This window comes from Procambarus clarkii, chromosome 64 (assembly GCF_040958095.1).
Source record: "Procambarus clarkii isolate CNS0578487 chromosome 64, FALCON_Pclarkii_2.0, whole genome shotgun sequence".
Taxonomy (NCBI): Eukaryota; Metazoa; Arthropoda; class Malacostraca; order Decapoda; family Cambaridae; genus Procambarus; species Procambarus clarkii.
Window position 1 is genome coordinate 6,094,300 of NC_091213.1, and position 23,437 is coordinate 6,117,736.

Genomic DNA, 23,437 nt, shown 5'->3' on the forward strand with positions numbered 1-23,437 from the left:
ATAATTTGATGAAATCCATGACAACATTATGCACGTGCAAAAAAACAGTGTACTGAAAGTAGATGAATGCAAAAAAGTCCCGATGTTCTACACGTGGCTTTATTTTGCACGAAGCTACATATACGATATTTATAATCCCTCGAGCCTAAAAGTGCCCAAAGCTTCAAAACTGTTTAAAAACTTTTGTGCTTTTTAAAGTTTTTAAAAGCTTTGCATCGATTTTTTTGATTGGTGCAAAAATTCTACATTTACTATAATACAGAACTAGACTTTACTAGAGAAGATATATACAATTAATCCAGTCACAGCAATATTATTGATCCTCATGAGGCACGCCAATGGGGGGGCCCAGTGAATCTTTTTTTTTCCAGACTGAGCCATATATTAGCGTGACGCAGATAATGTAAATAAGTTACGCATCGTTGAGACTGGACAGCGACTGGATGGGTAACCACACGGCTGTTTCCTGAACCTTGGCTGGGAGGACCGCTTAGAGGAGGTCCATTCGTACTACAAAGACCGGATAGATAAAATATGGCGACTTTACCAGTCATTAAGGCCATCAGTATCATAACAAACCACCTACTGAGTGATAACACCTATTTGCAAACCTTTTTTGTTCAGGGAGCCGGTGGGTATCTAAATGTTGACTTTGTGCATACGAGTCTAATTCCCATCCTTTTTAAAATAATAGTACTTATAGCAACTATTTGTTGGACCGTTGCAGCCAAATTCACGATTTTTAATACTATGTAGAGGCTTCCTAAAGCCTAAATTGGTGGGGGGGGGGGGGACCATTGACAAGCCGCCGGCTTTCTATCCTCGTCGAGGCCACTAGTGTGTTAGTAGACCTCAGGTAAATTCAGGTAAAACCGAACTTGAACATTCCTATAGCACAACCTATTTTAGGCCTAAGAGCGTATATTTGGCCTAAAATTGCTTGTTCACGCATTGGACAGGTTAGAAGGTTCTTTATTTCCTTATCTACTTTTGTATGCCAATTGGGCTAATTCAATTGCAGAAAAACTCTTCGGGATCCCAACAGTGCAGTTTTGTACGTTGTACCAAATATTTGCTGTAAGTACTATATTTGAGAATGGACTGATATAAACGGCTAATTAAAACTAAATTTAAGGCAATATAACCCGTTGCTTGCGATCACTTAGAGTAGCTTATATAAAAGAATTATACAATAAGGAAAACTTTTATACAGGGTGCTAATTCACAGCCCGTCCTCCTAAGGTTTTCCAACGTCAAGAAAGTGTCGTACTAAAATACCCTTTAGCCTAACCTACCAGCGGACCCAAACCAGGAAACGGGACACTATGTCAATTTCGCCAGTCGCTGCCATTTTCTAGTACGACGATTTTTTGCCCTGAAGAGTTTTTGCCCTTAAGTTTTTTGCCCTTAAGTCCTTAAGTCCCTTAAGTGTACGGCAAAATGACACATTCTTTTAGAAGGACGGTCATACGGGACCCGTGATCCACTGAGCCAACAAACAATGCAATACTATTTCGTTATACTATCTGAAGCCTACGAAATGTGTATGTATCTCTCTCAATGTTCGGTAATACGTTTATTGCTTGTGATGTGTGTCTATGTATGTATTAACACGATGAACGGGGTGAGAATAGCTTGAGCTACCTCATCCCTTTGTGTGTATTTTACCTCAATAAACTTATTTCAATTTCAATCTGAAGCCTTGTATAGGTTACCTCCCTATAACCTTACCTCCCTTTAGTTGTGTGTGTGTAGCTAACTGTGATTTTTGGTATTAAGCTTCAGCTCCTGGAACCCCGCCACTTAATAATGAACCGTTCTGTGTGATGTAGCCTGATCTCCCATTATTTTTTTTTTTTTTTTTTTTTTTTAACATTTGAGGTTGCGTGCTTGAGTGCACATGTAAATGAACACACGTGTGTTCACGCACATGGATACACCCTAGAGATACATTTTTGCAGTGCTGTTCATACCTGTCGCTTGATACCCCATACAGCACTTCACTGATCACTCTAGGTTAATGCTTAGAATAACACTCCTCCTCCTCTTCGTTCATTCAAAAAATTCATCCTGCAAAATTTTTATTGCTCACGTCATTCCTCAGAAGTCAATATAACCATATAATATAAGCAACAATGATCACAAAAACACTGATCCAAGTACGCAGAATAACCCACATGTGAAAAATAGAGAATGCTTAACACGTTTTCGGCTATTCTGCATAACCATATATACATGTATTATCCACGAATCAGAAATCCCAGATACTCTTATCTACGGCAGCTTCACGACAATCAAAAGACTATACATGCTGCCATTACGTCCTCGTCACATTCAACCATCATTACAGACTTGCCTAGTTATGCTGCACAATAAAACTAATCATTTTACATCAGTCAAATGACCAGTAAACCTACCTTTCGAATTATTACTGATCGGGAGTTAATAGGCTTAACCTCGTCTGATTACATCTCGCAAACCAACCCGTCCTTACTTTGTTAAAAAAAAACATTGTTAAACTTGCGAACTGATATCTATATAAAAGATTCCATTCGTTATTGATTCAATGATGCAAGTTTCACTTCTTTTTTTTAGGCTAATCAGTTCTCATCTTAAAGAAGCCGCCATCAATAACAAGTTTCCCACTAATAATAAGTTATAAATATCGCAAAAAGCAAAAGTGATAAAATAATAAAGAGCAGTATCAATAATGATTAACATGTTAAAGGGAAAAATAAAATAAATAAAATTGTCATAACCAACGTGCGCCACGTGCAAAAAAAAGTATGCAAAAAAATTCGTTATAAACCGAATCCAGTGAATGCTGCCATATTTCAAAACAGTTCATTATATTTGTATTTAAGCGTGAACACCATGACAAGAATGTGGAAATCAAATAAAACGAGGAAAACTAAAATCCATAAGCTCCATCAAACATCAGCACACAAACTCAAATACCGAGATAAATCCAGATTCGCCGAGAATGAAGATTTTTTTCCCTTCAGTTTCAACATCCTGTAACTGGCAATAAGCAAATGCTTCTGGCTAGGACTCTGCCGCAGCGTAAACTGGAGTTTAATCTTCCAGTACGCTGCAGCCCGAGTGGGTGAGCCAGTCACGTGCTGTTATCTCCAGCAAGATTCATAAAGCAGTTACGCAAGTACTTACGAACGTGTACATCTTTCCTCAACCTTTGACGGCTTTGGTTATATTTATTAAATAGTTTACAAGCATGAAAACTTCCCAATCAACTGTTATTGATATAAACAGCCTCCCGGTGCTTCGGAGCTCATTAACTGTTTAATAATTGTAAACAAAGCCGCCAAAGATTGAGAAAAGATGTACAAGTTCGTAAGTGCTTGCGTAGCTGCTTTATGAATCCGGGTCGAACGAGAGAGAAATTAGTCAACACTGACAATCCGGATTCAGAGCTCAGGTGGAGAGCGTTCGTGACTCACGGTTATCTTCCTCTTCTCTGGCGCAGGGTAGAGACGGCGGTTGCTCTGGAAAAAATCCAACATGACTCCTTTACCACCTGTCTATTTGTAGCTACGAACAAGCAGGGGCTGAGAAACACTGCTCCGAAGCACTGATATCTATCTGGGGCCAGATTCACGAAGCAGTTACGCAAACACTTACGAACGTGTACATCTTTCCTCAATCTTTGACGGCTTTGGTTACATTTATTAAACAGTTTACAAGCATGAAAACTTCCCATTCAACTGTTATTGTTATAAACAGCCTCCTGGTGCTTCGGAGCTCATTAACTGGTTAATAATTGGAAATAAAGCCGCCAAAGACTGAGAAAAGATGTACAGGTTCGTAAGTGTTTGCGTAAGTGCTTTCGTGAATCTGGCCCTTGGATATTGTACTCTACTACTTGGAACAATTAGTCACCGAAAGTAAATCTTTCTGAATTTGGTTTTAAAATTGATACATGTTAACATCTCATCGTATAACCCTAAAATGAAATAAATCATTAATATTAAAAGTTATCCAGAAGCGCTGTGCGTGATTAGTGGCTTTTATATAAAATATATATAAACACCTATGCAAAGATTCCAACCACAGCCTGTAATATATTTCGTTATAAACAATATTATAGTTTGTGGTGACCATCTTAGGTGTCCAGCAAGCCATTGTTGCCACCGGCGGCTACATTATTGTGTACCCCAAACTCGTCATGTGAGCGGTAGCGCAAAAAAGGGGGGTTAGAGAAAGCGCAAACGGTCTTTATCAGACCCTAGTGGATGTTGGCAATTTTTACAATCTGTGAACCTTAAAACTATAACGATAACTAACAACACTGCTTGCACAGTAACTTGTGTGTGGCAATGTAACATTTAACATTGGAACTAAGTATTTGGTAACGCCAGCCTAATTGGTCATACACTAAGTTGCGCGTTGTAACAATCTCATGCAATTAAGTTACCTTAATTGCAGATCCTTAATTATTAAGTTACACATCTGTCTCCACGCGGGCTGTTACGACCGCTCCCAATTGTAAAACAGGCAAAAGCCGAAAGCTACCAAGTCTTTGCTGCTATAAGTCCAATTTAATAACTTTTACAAATGCATAACAATGACTGCAATTGATGAGTAATTAGAGGACGTAAATGATTTTGGGTAGTAGAACCCCAAGCACAAATACCATAGTTGAGATAAGAATAGACGAGTAATAGTGTATTTGTATTTTGTATTTATAGTCACCCCTTCATCTATGCTTTGTAGAATTTACCTACTTAAAATTATGTTAGATTAAGGACCTGCCCGAAACGCTGCGCGTACTAGTGGCTTTACAAGATTGTAAATACTATGCTATGTATTCTCATAAACCCAATGTACCTTCTTGTATATAAATAAATAAATAAATAGATAAAATAATCCTTCACAGAACACGGTAGCAGCACACTAATCTAACGCATAACTACTATAATTATATTATTATTGCTTGGGAGTACGCAGTGTGCAAATTTAAATCCCCATCGTGGCTCTTAGAAATTTTAGCATTATTAATTACCATTTTAAGCCTCCCTAGCCAAGGACGAGGCTGGCCACGTGGTCACCCATCCATTAACTAGTCAAAGCTGCTAATGCTGAACCTGAAAGCGACCTCCACTGCACGCGCCTTCAGCCTCGTGTATAATTAATACGTGCACAGGCAACAATTCTTATATAAATTAAATAATGAGCTTCGTGCAGACAAGAATAACATACCAAAAATTCCTGGCGAGGCCTAAACCAAATATATACACAAAGACAGTATTGGGGAGTGTGTGTTAAAAGTCCTTTCTTTGACAAGCCGTCAACTTCCTGTCCCTGTCGAGATTACTAGACAGAGTGGCCCTCAAGTGAATTCAGGTAAATACTTAACACATACTTAACTATATAGTTACTTAACTATATAGTTAAGTATGTGTTAAGTTAACTATATAGTTAAGTAAGCAATCAGTGTCTGTCAACAGCCTTCACATTGTCAATAGGCAGAACCCATACCACGTAGGCGGAGGGGAAAGGGATGGAATTGGAGGTTAAAATGAATATACGAAAGTTAAAACGGAAAAGGAGATTGTAGTGAAAGAAAATGGCCGAGCTAGTCTGACCTAGCAACTCTAAGCTCCATGTGTTCCCAGCTTCCCCCTAGAGCGCGACGCTCTCCAGATAGAGATTAGTGATTGGGAGGGAATTATATATATCTAAAAAATTAATACCATACAGATGCGAGAAACCTTCAATAATATAAACAATAATTTGAGAGTCTGGATAATATTCTTGAAACGAAAACAATCGATCGGATACATCAGGCTGATAATTGAAGCTTTAAAGAAACGATTCACTCGTATTTGGTTAAAATAGTAATTACAAATATAAAACAGTCATACCACAGGTTTACTTCCATCATTAAAGTAGTTGCAGGTTAAAATGGTTAAGTTTTATTCCGTATAACGTGGTACACACACTTGTAGCTTCCTAGATAACGTTACACTTGTAACGTCCTAGATAACTTGACCTATGTGACCTAGATAGCGTAGTACACCACCCCCCCCCCCCTCCGCTAAAATAACGGGTGACGGTGACCCATCAACAATCGTTGTTCGCACATATTCACCGTTACCAAAAGTTACTCTCAAAACACCCGCGTTAAGTTATTGTTTCTACTAGAGGTGGCAAAGTTATCGTTTGTCAGTGACAAAGTTATGCCTTTGGGGACGGTATGTAGCGTTATCTAGGACGCTACAAGTATGTTATTGTTTGTCAGTTCACTAGGGGGCTCATCATAGCTCACGCTACTTACAACTTTTGTTCCCAGTAGCCTGATAAATTAGATTAGGCTACTTGATTAAATTAGATTAGGCTACCTAATCAAGATTAGGCTACCTTGGCTTACTTCCCTCGTGTGGAATGATGCCTTGTCAGCCCTACCAAACACCTCTGTTAGTTACAATGATTATAATGAAGGCCTAGCATTTGACTGGACTGTCAAAATGATAAACTTAAATTGTTAATATTTGTGCTTGTAAGTGTTGACGAACTAGGGCTCCATTTCTCTACAATAAGACCACAATTAATATTGGCTAATTCATGAATTCCAAATCGTTAAATACAGTAAAGTAATTATCAAAAGAAAGCACCAGACCGGGAAGGCTATGTTAAATACAGTAAATATGAATATATTTACTGTATATATAAATTTGTATCGCATTGCTATCAATATGGCATGATAAGTCAATGAAAACGATTGAGGCAACTGAGGGGCTTAAACTAGCGACCTGGTGATCTGATTGGCTGTAAAAACCTGGTTGGGTCCCCGCCTGACTGACTGAAGTAGTTAAGCCACCCAAGAGGTGGCACGGGCATGAATAACCCGTAAGGTTGGGCCCTAATTCGGGGCCTCCAGAACTTTCCGGAGAACTTTGTCGAGTTGAGGGTTGGTCAACTTACGTACCATCATGGCTGAGTCGGTTAAGGCAGGCGTTTGGGAATCACCAGGTCGCGAGTTCAAGTCATTCCACTGACTCAACCAAACCACTTGGGCTGGACGGTAGAGGGACGGACTCGCTTCATGCAGGTCTGCGTTCAATCCCCGACCGTCCAAGTGAGTGGTTGGGCACCATTCTTTTCCCACCGTCCCATCCTTATCCTGACCCCTTCCCAGTGCTATATAGTCGTAATGGCTGTCTCTTCCCCCACGGGAGACATCTCCCGTCACGCAGGGTGCAGTCGCACCTCCACAGATCTCCAGTATCAGCTCTTGATACTGGTAATGGCTCAAAAGGGCCACCATTTACGGGCTATTCATGCCCGTGCCACCTTTTGGGTGGCTTAATCTTTATCAATCAATCAATCTCTTCCCCCATTGCCTCAAAATGACTCATGAATATGTGTGGAGGAACGGGATTGATTATACCCCTACCTAATTGTGTATGCAGAGTCGAGCTTCAGCTCCTGAGTCCCACCATTTCAGTTCATCCCCGCTTGTTGCAAGGAGTCATTGAAGAATAAGCCTATCTTATTCTTAAACTGCATAACGTTAGAGTTAACTACCTGCCCTCTAGTGAGTAAATGGAACGGCCTATTCTCGCTCAGTTCCCTTTCCTCAGTGATCGAGATGGTCCATATGATTCCCCCTCCCCCCACCCTTTACCCCCATTTCTATGATCAACTCTGCAGCCTGGCTTGGTCTAGGTATTCTACCTAATGATAATAAGAATAAGATAGGCCTAACATGTTAAACATGTCCAATCGTTGTGTTCCCAATGTTAAACATGTCCAATCGTTGTGCTCTCCATACCATACTAGTCTTCACAAATCTACTTCCCTTCGCTGTACACCTGGCTCCGTTCTCGACTCGAAATATCAGAGATGCCCGCGTTCTATTTCCCGGGCGGGACAGAAATGATTTCGGTTCACCTAATGCACCCGTTCACCTAGCCGTAAATAGGCACCCAGCAATTAGGGCAATTTTTGTGGGGTTACGTCCTGGGGGGTTAGGGGGGGGTTATCTTGAGATGATTTCGGGGCTTTAGTGCCCCCGCGGCCCGGTCCTCGACCAGCCCTCCACCCCCAGGAAGCAGCCCGTGACAGCTGACTAACACCCAGGTACCTATTTTACTGCTAGGTAACAGGGGCATAGGGGGGGGTCAGCAGTGCCATCTTAGGTGGCACTGCTGAGAATTACAAGGCAAGTAGATAGATTTATGTATTTACTATGTATTATTTGTATCTGCAGAATCGAGCTATTAGCTCTCGGACTCTGCTTTTCTAACCAATTTATTCTTCCTCTATCATGTCTACAACAGCTAACACACGCACATTCCCAGAAAGCAGCCCGTGGCAGCTGTCTAACTCCCAGGTATTTAATGTATTTATTGCTAGGTGAATAGAGGCATCAGGGTGAAAGACTGCCCCATTTACTCCTGCCTCTGCCAGGGATCGAACCCGGGCCCATAAGACTACAACCCCAGAGCGCTGTCCACTCAGCCCTGTGTGAATGATGGTATTTGCTCTGGTTCTCAAAGACTTTATAGGATTGACTGGGCGCCAATCCTTAACTGTTGCCTCTGTTCACCCAACAGTATAAGAGATACCCGGTTGTAAAACTATTTAGCGGGTCGTATTCCAGGGAACGTAGTATTAAGGACCTGCCCGGAACCCTACACCTGCTGCTGGCTGTACAAGAATGTAAGAATTATTGTATATATATTTTTTTTTTTTTTTTTTTTTTTTTTGAGATATATAGAAGAGTTGTTACATGGTTGTAGAGCCACTAGTACGCGTAGTGTTTCGGGCAAGTCCTTAATCCTATGGTCCCTGGAATACGATCCCCTGCCGCGAAGAATCGTTTTTTCATCCAAGTACACATTTTACTGTTGCGTTAAACAGAGGCTACAGTTAAGGAATTGCGCCCAGTAAATCCTCCCCGGCCAGGATACGAACCCATGACATAGCGCTCGCGGAACGCCAGGCGAGTGTCTTACCACTACACCACGGAGACTGTTAATCTAACTGAAATATATTAATAAAACAAATTACGAAGGTGATTCTAATCCCTTTTTTTACCGTTGTGTAAGCTCCATTAATCTATGGATGCGTCCTAACTGCAATATTTTGACCCTGGTTTCAAAATCTGGGGCCAGATTCACGAAAGCAGTTACGCTAGCACTTACGAACGTGTACATCTTTCCTCAACCTTTGACGGCTTTGGTTACATTTATTAAACAGTTTACAAGCATGAAAACTTGCCAATCAACTGTTGTTATTGTTATAAACAGCCTCCTGGTGCTTCGGAGCTCATTAACTGTTTAATAATTGTAAACAAAGCCGTCAAAGATTGAGAAAAGATGTACAGGTTCGTAAGTGTTTGCGTAAGTGCTTTCGTGAATCTGGCCCCTGACCATTAAACAGATGATGTTGTATTCAAGAAATCACTAGTGATAAATTATTGCCTTGTACAAAATAAGCGAATTGATAAATATTTTGGAATAAAATATAAACATGAAAATAGTCTACTACTACGATTAAAACTTTAATTTTAAGTAATTAATTATATTAAAAGTTGTTAGAAAAAAAAAACTAGATTTATTAAACTACCGAAATTTAAAACGTTTACAGTTGAGAAATATAAAATATTTATTCAACAAGCAAATGCTAAAAAAAAGTTTTATCGTGATAAATGTTTACTAAAAATTCTGCATTATTACTAGGCTATATATTCAATTATTACATTGAGATTGAAAATAGAACACATGCCAACAGAGTATACGCTAAAAATTCATAAACAAAGAAAATGAAACATATTGCACGCCACAGAAAACGGCCAGTATTATCTAGGGTAACTAATCTACTTCTGTTAGCTCATACAACTATTGCGACAACTATCGTGCAAATTGTCTATTGGATTTCTGTATGGGAGGTCAACTTGTTCTACGTGTAAGCTCGGCAGCTGAGGTGCAAGTTAGTTGGGGCAGCAATAGCAGCGGCCCAAACGGGGCAGCTATGAGCCTACCCGGAACTGGGCACCGATGTTGAAGGAGAAACGGCGAGCGGCAATAGATGGCGAGACGCTCAGCAATGATACAAGAGACGGGCGTCGCCCGGTGCTGGGAGACACAGAGAGCGTGGAGAGCAGAGAAGCACGTCGTTGGTGCTGTTCAGGGGCGGGAATGAGCAGAGGGGAGTGGTGCGACACCCGACGGGCAAGTCCACCCACGCAGCCCCCACTCTGGCTCGTCTCCTCGTCATCGCCGTCGTCGTCGCCAGTGTCAGGCAGATCCACGGAGTCATTAGGATCCATCTCAGAGGTGGGCGTGGGGCAAGCCACGTGGTACTTGGAGGGGTGGGCGTTTATGGGCGGGGAAGGGGTTGTGGGCAGTGATGGCAAACATTTATATGGTTCTGAGGGTGAAGCGGGCGGAGAGGCCGCTGGTGAAGTCTCCGGAGTGTTCTTGCGAAGGTATATGATTGGTATGGTGGACGAAGGGGCGGGTATAAGCAACGGTGTGGGCGGAGGCGTGGGCGGGGACGGAGACGTTGGTCCCGGCGAGGCCAAGGAAGGGAAAACAAGGGGAATAAGAGTCTGGTGCAGAGGTAGAGGAAGCGGCAAGGCTTCCGCTATGACGGAGGAGCAACAGGACGAGGGAGAGGAAGGACAGGACGACATCAGAGGGGACGACCACCCACACGACATACTGCTTGTCACCGTCGTAGAAGACGACGAAATGACACAGATGACCGTCATGGGCGGCTGGTAGCCAGACAAGTTGCAGAGTGGCGTTGGCGACGCCGTAGAAGGGGCCGGAGTGGGAGTAAGCTTTGAACAAGCGGGTACTGGTGTTCCGGGTGATGTGCAGGTCGGTAGGTGTGTTCCGGGTGATGTGCAGGTCGGTTGGGGTGTGCCGGGTGATGTGCAGGTCGGTAGGTGTGTTCCGGGTGATGTGCAGGTCGGTTGGGGTGTGCCGGGTGATGTGCAGGTCGGTTGGGGTGTTCCGGGTGATGTGCAGGTCGGTTGGGGTGTTCCGGGTGATGTGCAGGTCGGTTGGGGTGTTCCGGGTGATGTGCAGGTCGGTAAGGGTGTGCCGGGTGACGTGCAGGCGGACGCCGACAGATTTGGTGCTGTGATCGGTCCGTGACTAGGCACTGAGGAGTCTCCGTGCGTTGACGGTGTTAATGCGCTATGAAGATGTGCTGGTGATATTGGTGGCGCACGGTAGACGAGTGTTGGTGAGGTTGGGTGCTCGCTGTAGGGGTGCGGGTGTAGAGGGGCGGGTGGAACATGGGCGTGTTTGGCCGAGGAAGGCAGTTCTATGCGAGTAGGAGTCATTATTGGCGTTTTCAAAGGCGTGAGTGGTATGGAGGTGGGCTCTAACATGGGTATGGAGTCTATACAGGTGGAAGCTGGTGTGGATGCCAGTACTTTACAAGCGTAGGTGTGTGGTGTGGAATTATGCAACGCAGAGGTGCAGGTGTGTGGGGAGCTGGGCGTCGCAGAGGCACAGGTGTGTGGGGAACTGGGCGTCGCAGAGGCACAGGTGTGTGGGGAATTGGGCGTCGCAGAGGCACAGGTGTGTGGGGAGCTGGGCGTCGCAGAGGCACAGGTGTGTGGGGAACTGGGCGTCGCAGAGGCACAGGTGTGTGGGGAGCTGGCCGAGACATAGGTGAGCGGGAAGCTGGGCGTCGCAGAGGCACAGGTGTGTGGGGAGCTGGGCGTTACAGAGGTGCAGGTGTGCGGGGAAGTAAAGGCACTGGGTGACGAGCAAGAGGGACGGGTGAGCGTCGAGGAGGCGGGAAAGTGGTCAACATACGAGAAAGCAAGCAGGGTGCAGACGGGCACTAACGTAGGGCTGGCCGGGGTGATGGTGACAGTTGGAGGGGTGACATAACCAGCTGTGGGGGCGAGGTGGTCTAGGGTAGATGTCGTACTAAGAAGACATGTAGTCGCCTCCCCATCACTAAACTCTGACGGAGGCGATGTTGGTGGTAGGCGGTCGGCCATCACGGGAAATTTGTAAACACAAAACACACGACAAACAGCGTCTTACGGATGCCGCCGGAGCGAAGACTGACAGAACCGGAGAACTTCGTGTAAGACAAGGAACACAAGTTGTCTATGAGACTGGAAGAGTCTCCTCATCAGGATAACAGGATCCGGTAGCCTACCCTCAGCTAAAACATTACTAAAGGCAACTGAAAGGTCTCTACGAGCCTGGGGAAAAGGAGGACCGTGGTGCAAAACTACCGGGAACTACAAAACTACGAGCTGCAGTGACCAGAGTAACAAGGATATACAATATCACAGGCAGAGAATGGACTGTGCTTGTGGAATGATTGGGGGATGATGAGAGGTATGGCTAGGGCAGGGTGGTGACGGCCTGAAAACATGAAAATGAAATAACAAATATTACTGGGTCATAGAGGCAATACAACTGTGTCATGATATTCCCTCAACAAAACCACCCCCATTGGATGGATCTACTTCTGCCATCCTCTATAATAATAAGCAATGTATAAGTGCCTAAAAAATCTATATTTGGAAATGAGGATTACTGTACAAACAAAGCAAATGAGACGCTAGATAAGAACTGATATGATGAATTTATTATTGAAATTATAAACCGGAAACAATGTTACCATTTTATACTTGGTATAAATAATACAGGAAGGTGTGTGTTAAGTGTTAACGAAGGTGCGTTAATTACTAAGGTTAGCGAGGTTGTTACACCCCCGCGCACTCCTCCCACCCAGGTAACGAACCCCAGTCCTCTTTTGGGGGAGTAGAAGAACTCCCACAACCCCATCAACCAGGTATCAACCACTATAACAGGAGTCAGTGCCAAGGTGGGTGGATAAGGCGGGTGCCAGGATTCATCAACCATTAACCCAGCCCCTTACGAAACCTGTACATCTTTCAACAATCACGACGGCTTTGTTTCGGCACAACAGAAAACGGAACAGTACGTCACTTTCACCAGCCGCTTCCGTTTTCAAGAATGACAATTTTTGCCCTTAGGTAACGCAGGCGACGTTCTTTGTGAGAGGACAAGTTGGCTATTCACAACAGTCCCGGCCCCACCTCGCCCACTGCCCAACCTGTCCTCGTACCTGGTTGATGGGGTTCTGGGAGTTGTTCTACTCCCCAAGCCCGGCCCGAGGCCAGGCTTGACTTGTGAGAGTTTGGTCCACCAGGCTGTTGGTTGATACCTGGTTGATGGGGTTCTGGGAGTTGTTCTACTCCCCAAGCCCGGCCCGAGGCCAGGCTTGACTTGTGAGAGTTTGGTCCACCAGGCTGTTGGTTGATACCTGGTTGATGGGGTTCTGGGAGTTCTTCTACTGCCCCAAGCCCGGCCCGAGGCCAGGCTTGACTTGTGAGAGTTTGGTCCACCAGGCTGTTGGTTGATACCTGGTTGATGGGGTTCTGGGAGTTGTTCTACTCCCCAAGCCCGGCCCGAGGCCAGGCTTGGCTTGTGAGAGTTTGGTCCACCAGGCTGTTGGTTGATACCTGGTTGATGGGGTTCTGGGAGTTGTTCTACTCCCCAAGCCCGGCCCGAGGCCAGGCTTGACTTGTGAGAGTTTGGTCCACCAGGCTGTTGGTTGATACCTGGTTGATGGGGTTCTGGGAGTTGTTCTACTCCCCAAGCCCGGCCCGAGGCCAGGCTTGACTTGTGAGAGTTTGGTCCACCAGGCTGTTGGTTGATACCTGGTTGATGGGGTTCTGGGAGTTGTTCTACTCCCCAAGCCCGGCCCGAGGCCAGGCTTGGCTTGTGAGAGTTTGGTCCACCAGGCTGTTGGTTGATACCTGGTTGATGGGGTTCTGGGAGTTCTTCAACTCCCCAAGCCCGGCCCGAGGCCAGGCTTGACTTGTGAGAGTTTGGTCCACCAGGCTGTTGGTTGATACCTGGTTGATGGGGTTCTGGGAGTTGTTCTACTCCCCATGCCCGGCCCGAGGCCAGGCTTGACTTGTGAGAGTTTGGTCCACCAGGCAGTTGCCTGGAGCGGCCCGCAAGCCCACATACCCACCACAGCCCGGCTGGTCCGGCACTCCTTGGAGGAAACTATCTAGTTTTCTCTTGAAGATGTCCACGGTTGTTCCGGCAATATTTCTTATAGTCGCTGGGAGGACGTTGAACAACCGCGGACCTCTGATGTTTATACAGTGTTCTCTGATTGTGCCTATGGCACCTCTGCTCTTCACTGGTTCTATTCTGCATTTTCTTCCATATCGTTCACTCCAGTACGTTGTTATTTTACTGTGCAGATTTGGGACCTGGCCCTCCAGTATTTTCCATGTGTATATTATTTGGTATCTCTCTCGTCTCCTTTCTAATGAGTACATTTGGAGAGCTTTGAGACGATCCCAATAATTTAGGTGCTTTATCGCGTCTATGCGTGCCGTATATGTTCTCTGTATTCCCTCTATTTCAGCAATCTCTCCTGCTCTGAAGGGGAAGTGAGTACTGAGCAGTACTCAAGACGGGACAACACAAGTGACTTGAAGAGTACAACCATTGTGATGGGATCCCTGGATTTGAAGGGTCTCGTAATCCATCCGATCATTTTCCTGGCTGACGCAATACTTGCTTGGTTATGCTCCCTAAACGTTAGGTCGTCAGACATCATTATTCCCAAATCCTTTATATGCTGCTTTCCTACTATGGGCAGATTTGATTGTGTTTTGTACCCTGTGCTATGTTTCATATCCTCATTTTTGCCGGACCTGAGTACCTGGAATTTATCACCGTTAAACATGTTCTTTTCTGCTGCCCGGTCGAAAACTTTGTTGATATCTGCTTGTAGTTTTTCAATGTCTTCAGCAGAGGTAATTTTCATGCTGATTTTTGTGTCATCTGCAAATGATGACACGAAGCTGTGACTTGTATTTTTGTCTATATCTGATATGAGAATAAGGAACAGCAGTGGTGCAAGGACTGTACCTTGAGGTACAGAGCTTTCAACTGCGCTTGGACTATTTAATTTGATTGACTGTTACTCTGTGTTCTGTTCGACAGGGAAGAATACAAAGAGTACCGTACAAAGAACGTCACATTTCGACGTTCTTTGCAGGAGACGTACTGTCCCGTTTTCTGTTTTGGGTCCTCAGGTTAGGTTAAGAAACTTTAAATTTACCGTTTTCTTGACGTTACCTTAGGAGGCCGGGCTGAGCATTGGCACCAGTGCCACCATATACCCCCCCCCCCCACCACACACACACACAAGAAATATAAGAAAAGTCACTTTCGCAAACAGAGTGGTAGACGGTTGGAACAAGTTAGGTGAGAAGGTGGTGGAGGCCAAGACCGTCAGTAGTTTCAAAGCGTTATATGACAAAGAGTGCTGGGAAGACGGGACACCACGAGCGTAGCTCTCATCCTGTAACTACACTTAGGTAATTACACACACACACACACACACACACACACACACACACACACACACACACACACACACACACACACACACACACACACACACACACACACACACGCGCACACACGCACACGAGAGGTTGTGCGCTTAGCGCGTTGGAACCCCAACATTTTAAACACTTTCCTGTTAATGATAAATAAAACATGGCACACACATGGCACCATACACCTGCCATCCGATTTACCTCACACATGAAAACACGTGCCACACAAATGACTGCCGACATAACACACACCCAAACAGCTAAACGATCACACACACACGCATTACAAAATAGGCAAACGTTAATCTTGTCCCTTTGCTGATACTGTACGAAAGCCGATTCCTCCCCCCCCCCACCCCACCCCAGACGAAAAATGGGTTACGAAGTCCAGGAGCATCCCAAGTGTCTGGGATGCTCCCGGACGCAGGTTCGAATCCTCGTCACGGCCCTTGTGGATTTGTTCTTATTGACCAATGTAATATCCGAGAAGTTCAGCAACTTGCAGGAAGACCTCGACAAACTAACCCCCAACAACTGTAAGATAATACAAAAGGGTAAAAGGAGAAAGAGCAGAAAGAATCAACACCTTATATTGGAACTACAGGATATTCCCAAAGCACAGACGGATACCTACTAACATAATTCACATTATCAAATACCAATACCTCAGGCACACAAGCAGGGCAATACGGGATGCTGGCAAACAGACGTTGAAACACCTAAATAATATATCATTCAGGGAACTCTACACAGCTGCTATGTAGAGTTAATATTGAATTCCATAGAGTCTGGACCCGGGGCTGAGTGCATGGGCATGTTGTCAATTTCTCTTTCAAAATCTGCCACACTCGTGTTGATATCAGTTATATTTACAGGTGCTTGGATATCACACAAAGTTATCCAGATCTTCCACTTTCATGCTGTTTATTGGAGTGCTAAACATGTCCTCATCATTTTTTTTAGGATTTCACTAATTTCTTTGTCATCCTCCGTGTATGAACCTTCACTCGTACGAATAGGTTCAATACTGGCAGTGGTTTTTGCTTTTGATTTCGCATATGATGAAATATTTTTGTTTTTCTATATTTCTTGTATTGCTTTCTGTTCTAGTTGCCTTTCTTCAGTCTGATATGACTGCTTCAGTCTCTGCTCGATTTATTCAATCTCCCTGTTTAAATTATTCCTTCTGTGTAGGGAAAATTGTGTCTGCGTAAGCATTTCCCTTAATTTTTTTTTTTAGTGTCTGCGTTTACCCTCTTCCCTTCCCACACCTGCCACACCTACCCTTACCACACCTGCCACAGACCACACCACCTACCCTTACCACACCTGCCATACACTGACAACGGCCGTATCAGCCATTAGCCTCGCCCCACCTGCCTGCGGATTACCTTAGCAGCCTCTCCTCCTCCCTTGCAACCCCAGCACCCCCCTTGCAACCCCAGCACCACCCCCTGGCAACCCCACCACCCCCTGGCAACCCCACCACCCCCTGGCAACCCCAGCACCCCCTTGCAACCCCAGCACCCCCCTTGCAACCCCACCACCCCCTTGCAACCCCACCACCCCCTGGCAACCCCACCACCCCCTGGCAACCCCACCACCCCCTGGCAACCCCACCACCCCCTGGCAACCCCACCACCCCCTGGCAACCCCACCACCCCCTGGCAACCCCACCACCCCCTGGCAACCCCACCACCCCCTGGCAACCCCACAGCAACATCAACTGGACAGATACACGTAGCAATGTGAACATTTTGATAGTAATACAGCAGTATTTCGGTTCCCAGACTGTTATATAATACAGTTGTATAATACAGATGTATAATACACCCGTAATACTAAATGTTAACATTACAGAGCGAACGGTTAAGTAAAATGACACGCAACAACGCGAAGCTTTGTGACAAATGAGCATCGCCTCGAAGGGTTAGATGGACCAAGTTCGTACACCTCGACTGTGCTGAAAACCACTTCAAAAGTGACGTTTGGCTATCTTGAGAATGTGCTGGTTTACGGGCTCACCATAGCCCGTGCTACATGGACACTTCGTTCTGAGTAGCTATATCTGAAACAAATATGTGCTGGTTATAGAGTGTGCAGGTAGCACACCAAGACTGGCCAGACGCTGCGCATTCTCAAGATTACTGTTTGTAAACAAAACACAAATCAATTTGTAACGTGAAAGTTAATCATTCTGAGAATAATAGAAATAAGGAATATTAGAAGGTTATCTTGAGATGATTTCGGGGCTTCAGTGCCCCCGCGGCCCGGTCCTCGACCAGGCCTCCACCCCCAGGAAGCAGCCCGTAGCAGCTTTCTAACTCCCAGGTACCTATTTACTGCTAGGTAAACAGGGGGCATCAGGGTGAAAGAAACATTTTTGCCCATTTGTCTCTGCCTCCACCGGGGATCGAACCCGGAACCTCAGGACTACGAATCCGAAGCGCTGTCCACTCAGCTGTCAGGCTAAAGACAATATTGACCCCCCAACAATGCAAGCAAAGACAATATTGACCCCCAACAATGCAAGCAAAGACAATATTGACCCCACAACAATGCAAGCAAAGACAATATTGACCCCCCAACAATGCAAGCAAATACAATATTGACCCCCCAACAATGCAAGACAATATTGACCCCCCAACAATGCAAGACAATATTGACCCCCAACAATGCAAGCAAAGACAATATTGACCCCCCAACAATGCAAGCAAAGACAATATTGACCCCCCAACAATGCAAGCAAAGACAATATTGACCCCACAACAATGCAAGCAAAGACAATATTGACCCCCCAACAATGCAAGCAAAGACAATATTGACCCCCAACAATGCAAGCAAAGACAATATTGACCCCCCAACAATGCAAGACAATATTGACCCCCCAACAATGCAAGACAATATTGACCCCCCAACAATGCAAGCAAAGACAATATTGACCCCCCAACAATGCAAGCAAAGACAATATTGACCCCCCAACAATGCAAGCAAAGACAATATTGACCCCCCAACAATGCAAGACAATATTGACCCCCAACAATGCAAGCAAAGACAATATTGACCCTCCAACAATGCAAGCAAAGACAATATTGACCCCCCAACAATGCAAGCAAAGACAATATTGACCCCACAACAATGCAAGCAAAGACAATATAGACCTTTAAGACAAGATCAGCAACAGCTGGAGCGTCTGGAAGCAGCGTCTAGCAGTCACCAGTAGACAATAAAGATCCACCAATCAGGCTACAACTAAGGGCCCAGGTCACCTCGGGATCAATTGTAAAGGTCACGAAGCTTGTCAGTTATGACCTGCCAGAAACGCTAAGCCTGTTAGCGGCGTCGCAAGAATTAAAGGCAGCGTCTGGGATGCTCTCAGACGCAGGTTCGAATCCTCGTCACGGCCCTCGTGGATTTGTCACAAGAATGTCGTAACACCAATGGTCGGTGCTCATAGACCCACTCTACCTTGTATATAAAAATAAAATAGATGTTAAAGATTTACCTACTCAGGACGAAGTGTCCATGTAGCACGGGCTATGGCGAGCCCGTAACGTATAAAATAGATAAAATGCTCTCAATTAATACTAGTTACCGGGTTCAGTACTAAATACAGTTATGGTGAGGAGGAAATGTTGTTAGTGATAGTTAAGATAGCCGATGGTTAAGGGAGATTGATAAAGATTAAGCCAGCCAAAAGGTGGCATGGGCATGAATAGCCCGTAAGTGGTGGCCCTTTTGAGCCATTACCAGTATCAAGAGCTGATACTGGAGATCTGTGGAGGTGCGACTGCACCCTGCGTGACGGGAGATGTCTCCCATCCGTTAAGGGAGAGGTTGAGCAGCACTTAAGCAGGTAAGAGGGGGGGTTAAGTAAGGGAAGGGGGGAGTATGTGAGTGCACGAGTAAGGGGGGCGAGTGAGGACACCACAGGAGTGAGGGGAAGATGTTCACACCACTGTACCAATATCAACACTGTGGCGCCGGGTGCCAGGAGCAACCAGTGCCAGGATTGTACGCCTGGCACGCAGGCGTACACACACACGCCACGGGGAGCCGGTGGCCGAGCAGACGGCACGCTGAACACGTGATCCTGTGGTCCCAGGTTCGATCCCGGGCGCCGGGGAGAAACAATGGGCAGTTTCTTTCACCCTCTGCCCCTGTTACCTAGCAGTAAATAGGTACCTGGGTGTTAGTCAGCTGTCACGGGCTGCTTCCTGGGGTGTGTGTGATGTGGGGGGGGGGGGTAGTAGTTGTAGTAGTAGTTAGAAACAGTTGAGAGCCAACTGCGGGACCAAAGAGCCAACAAATACAAACTCTCTAGTATGAACCAAGATTTGTGCATTCCAAGATTGTCTGGTGTGATCAAGTAGGATATGTAGTACGAGGATATAAAGGCGTCACACGAGATCCAGTAAGTTCAGTAGAACTTTGGTTTCAACCCTTTTAACCCTGTCGTAGCTCAGTCGATTAAGGCAGTGTCTGGGATGCTCCCGGACGCAGGTTCGAATCCTCGTCACGGCCCTTGTGGATTTGTTCATATGAAGGCGTGTAGAGAAACATGGAACCGTCTACGTTGCCTCCAGTCTCCCCTCATACGTGGAGCATACCTGCACAGGGTTTCAAGAGTTGATGATGTCGGGAAACCTTGAGAGGACGGGTTGAACCATCATGCAAATCTAACATTGCTTCATCAACAAGTCATTCAACTTGCGGACTGGTTCTGTGGGTGTAGTCAGCCAGCGGTGCTCCAATGTGTCGTCAGGTGACAACATGAGATATATAGAAGAGTTGTTACATTGTTGTAGAGCCACTAGTACGCGTAGCGTTTCGGGCAGGTCCCTGGAATACGATCCCCGCCGCGAAGAATCGTTGTTACAACCAAGTACCCATTTTACTGTTGAGTTAAACAGAGGCAACAGTTAAGGATTTGCGCCCAGTAAATCCTCCCCGGCCAGGATACGAACCCATGACATAGCGCTCGCGGAACGCCAGGCGAGTGTCTTACCACTGCACCACGGTGACTGAAAACATTACGCAAAGCTTCGGGTAAAACGGATCCCACCGCAACACTAGCTGGTTCACTGCATGAAATTATCCACACACACACACACACACACACATTTATGGGCTGTTGTTGTTATAGATTCAGCTACTAGGAACAAGTTCCAAGTAGCACGGGCTATGGTGAGCCCGTAACTTACCTGGCACAGGAGCGGTGCAAATTTATGGGTTAAGGACATAGCCCATATATAGTCTCTCCTCCACCTTCACCTGCTGTATATCAGTAGCAAGGAGTATTGAGTACCTACCAGGGGGGGAGGGGAAGTATCAGGGGGAAAGCGCCAAGCCATTACGACTATATAGCACTGGGAAAGGGGCCAGGATAGGGATTTGGGATGGGACGGTGGGGGGGGGGGGGAGGAAGGAATGGTGCCCAACCACTTGTGGACGGTCGGGGATGGAACGCCGACCTGCAGGAAGCAAGACCGTCGCTCTACCGTCCAGCCCAAGTGGTTGGTGGGGAAGGGGGGGGGGGGGGAGAGGCATAGGTGAAGGAAATTTAGAAATGCGAAATAGCGCCAGGGTTATGAAAGCAGGCGGGCTGTCCGCCTGACTGACTCGAGGGGTTCCTATAGGTCAACACAGGAAACCACAGCCAACACAGGCAGACAGGAGGATAGATGCACAAACCAGTGAATCTGTACGATGGTACAACATGGTTGCAGCTGGCAATCCCAATCATTATGGATTCTCTCCCTCGCGGGGAGGACGAGGGAGAGAATCAGTAATAGCGAGAATCCGTCTTGGATACAAATATCCATGGAGATACGGAATGGAAACAACAGTTGAGCAGAGGAGTTGGAGAATCTGTGGTGAGTGATGGACACCGCCTTGACCACTATCTACATGAATGTGAACACCTGAGAGACATTAGGCATATGTGTAGAATAATAAACCCCACATTGTTTGAGTTAGGAAAACACTATTTGTCAAATATTGATACTGTTCTTAAAAGATTCCCCCATTTTGCACCCCCAAGATAACGTAAGATTTTAAGGGTTGATAGATGTTACTCTTCTTGTTTGAGGAGCTGTTCACTTGAGACAGTTAAGCAAGTCCCAGCTGTGTCTGGGTACAAGTGACAGGATGAACAACCCAGCGGGTTTTCTTCCTATTGGGGAAGAAAACTAACTAACTCTCTGTGCCTCTAACTACCGGCTCCGTGGTAGTTAGAGGCACATAATTAACTCAGGAACTGAAACCCAAAACATCATTTAGGTAAGTGCCTCGTTAAGCGAGTTACACTTTAATGATTATAGTCTTAATTAGCTCCAAGCTAATTACAGTAACTATTGTACAGATCAGAATCTTGATAAGTTCAACTTTCTATACCATATATTTGGCACGACAAGACGCCTGTCTAGGAGCCGGTCGGCCGAGCGGACAGCAGACTGGACTTGTGATCCTGTGGTCCCGGGTTCGATCCCGGGCGCCGGCGAGAAACAATGGGGAAAATTTCTTTCACCCTATGCCCCTGTTACCTAGCAGTAAAATAGGTACCTGGGTGTTAGTCAGCTGTCACGGGCTGCTTCCTGGGGGTGGAGGCCTGGTCGAGGACCGGGCCGCGGGGACACTAAAGCCCCGAAATAATCTCAAGATATCAAGATAGCCTCTAGTCGGCCACTGACGTGCATCATGTAGACCACTCAGCCAAAGTGTAGGGTAACATGTGGTCAGGGTCCAGTATGTTTATGGAGACGAGGAAAAATACATCTCAAAGGGTTAGAGTAGCTTAGGCTATTTCTACCCTCCCTGGTGTGAGGTTTGTGTAAGATGTTGTGATACAGTCTCCAGGTAGACGAGAGAGCCAGAAAGAGCCAGAGAGCGCCAGAGAGCCAGCGAGAGCCAGAGAGCCAGCGAGAGCCTGAGAGCGAGAGCCAGAGAGAGCGAGAGCCAGAGAGAGCGAGAGAAAGCAAGAGAGCGCCAGAGAGAGCGAGAGCCTGAGAGCCAGAGAGAGCGAGAGAGAGCGAGAGCCAGAGAGCGAGAGAGAGCCAGAGAGAGCGAGAGAGAGCCAGAGAGAGCACATCAAGCAGAGGAGTATAATAAGGGTAGCGACCTCACACCAAGGACCTCCCCCCCCCCCCCACATCACCCCAGAAGAGGTGGCGAGGGTTTACAAGGGTCCGGCAGCAAGGTCAGGACCGCCTCGCCCCACGCCCCCTGCGGCAAGGTCAGCCCCGCCTCGCCCCACGCCACCTGCGGCAAGGTCAGGCCCGCCTCGCCCCACGCCACCTGCGGCAAGGTCAGCCCCGCCTCGCCCCACGCCACCTGCGGCAAGGTCAGGCCCGCCTCGCCCCACGCCACCTGCGGCAAGGTCAAGCCCATACAAGCTGGCGAGCTGTCCCAATCCTTCACCAACCAGCCCACCACCACACAACCAACCAGCCCACCACCACACCACCAACCAACCAACCAGCCCACCACACCACCAACCAACCAGCCCACCACCACCAACCAGCCCACCACCAACCAATCAACCAGCCCACCACACCAACCAACCAACCAGCCCACCACACCAACCAACCAACCAGCCCACCACACCACCAACCAGCCCACCACACCACCAAGTCTCTCTACTCAACCCGACACCAGCCCACCACCACCAACCCACCACCACACCACCACCAACCAGCCAGCCCACCACCACACCACCACCAACCAGCCAGCCCACCACCACACCACCACCAACCAGCCAGCCCACCACCACCACCAACCAGCCAGCCCACCACCACCACCAACCAACCAGCCCACCACCACACCACCACCAACCAGCCAGCCCACCACCACCAACCAACCAGCCCACCACCACACCACCACCACCAACCAACCAACCAACCAGCCCACCACCACACCACCAACCAACCGGCCCACCACCACACCACCACCAACCAACCAGCCCACCAATACACCACCACCACCAACCAACCAGCCCACCAATACACCACACCACCACCAACCAGCCCACCACCA

General features: G+C 46.6%; 1 protein-coding gene across 9 annotated transcripts in view; it reads right to left on the bottom strand.

Moving 5' to 3' along the window:
* Window positions 1-23,437, bottom strand: part of LOC123768916 (Ankyrin repeat-rich membrane spanning) — an 866,672-nt gene that overhangs the window by 121,918 nt on the left and 721,317 nt on the right. Inside the window, exon 1 of one of the 9 annotated variants that reach the window (XM_069309134.1) lies at window positions 3,459-3,536. The exons of 7 other annotated variants lie outside the window; for them this stretch is intronic. In XM_069309134.1, the coding sequence (XP_069165235.1) occupies window positions 3,459-3,521 (63 nt within the window). In that variant the 5' untranslated portion in view covers window positions 3,522-3,536. Of the gene's footprint in view, window positions 1-3,458; window positions 3,537-10,006; window positions 12,369-23,437 lie in introns of those variants that run through there. One more of the 9 variants, XM_069309131.1, reaches the window with a different exon arrangement.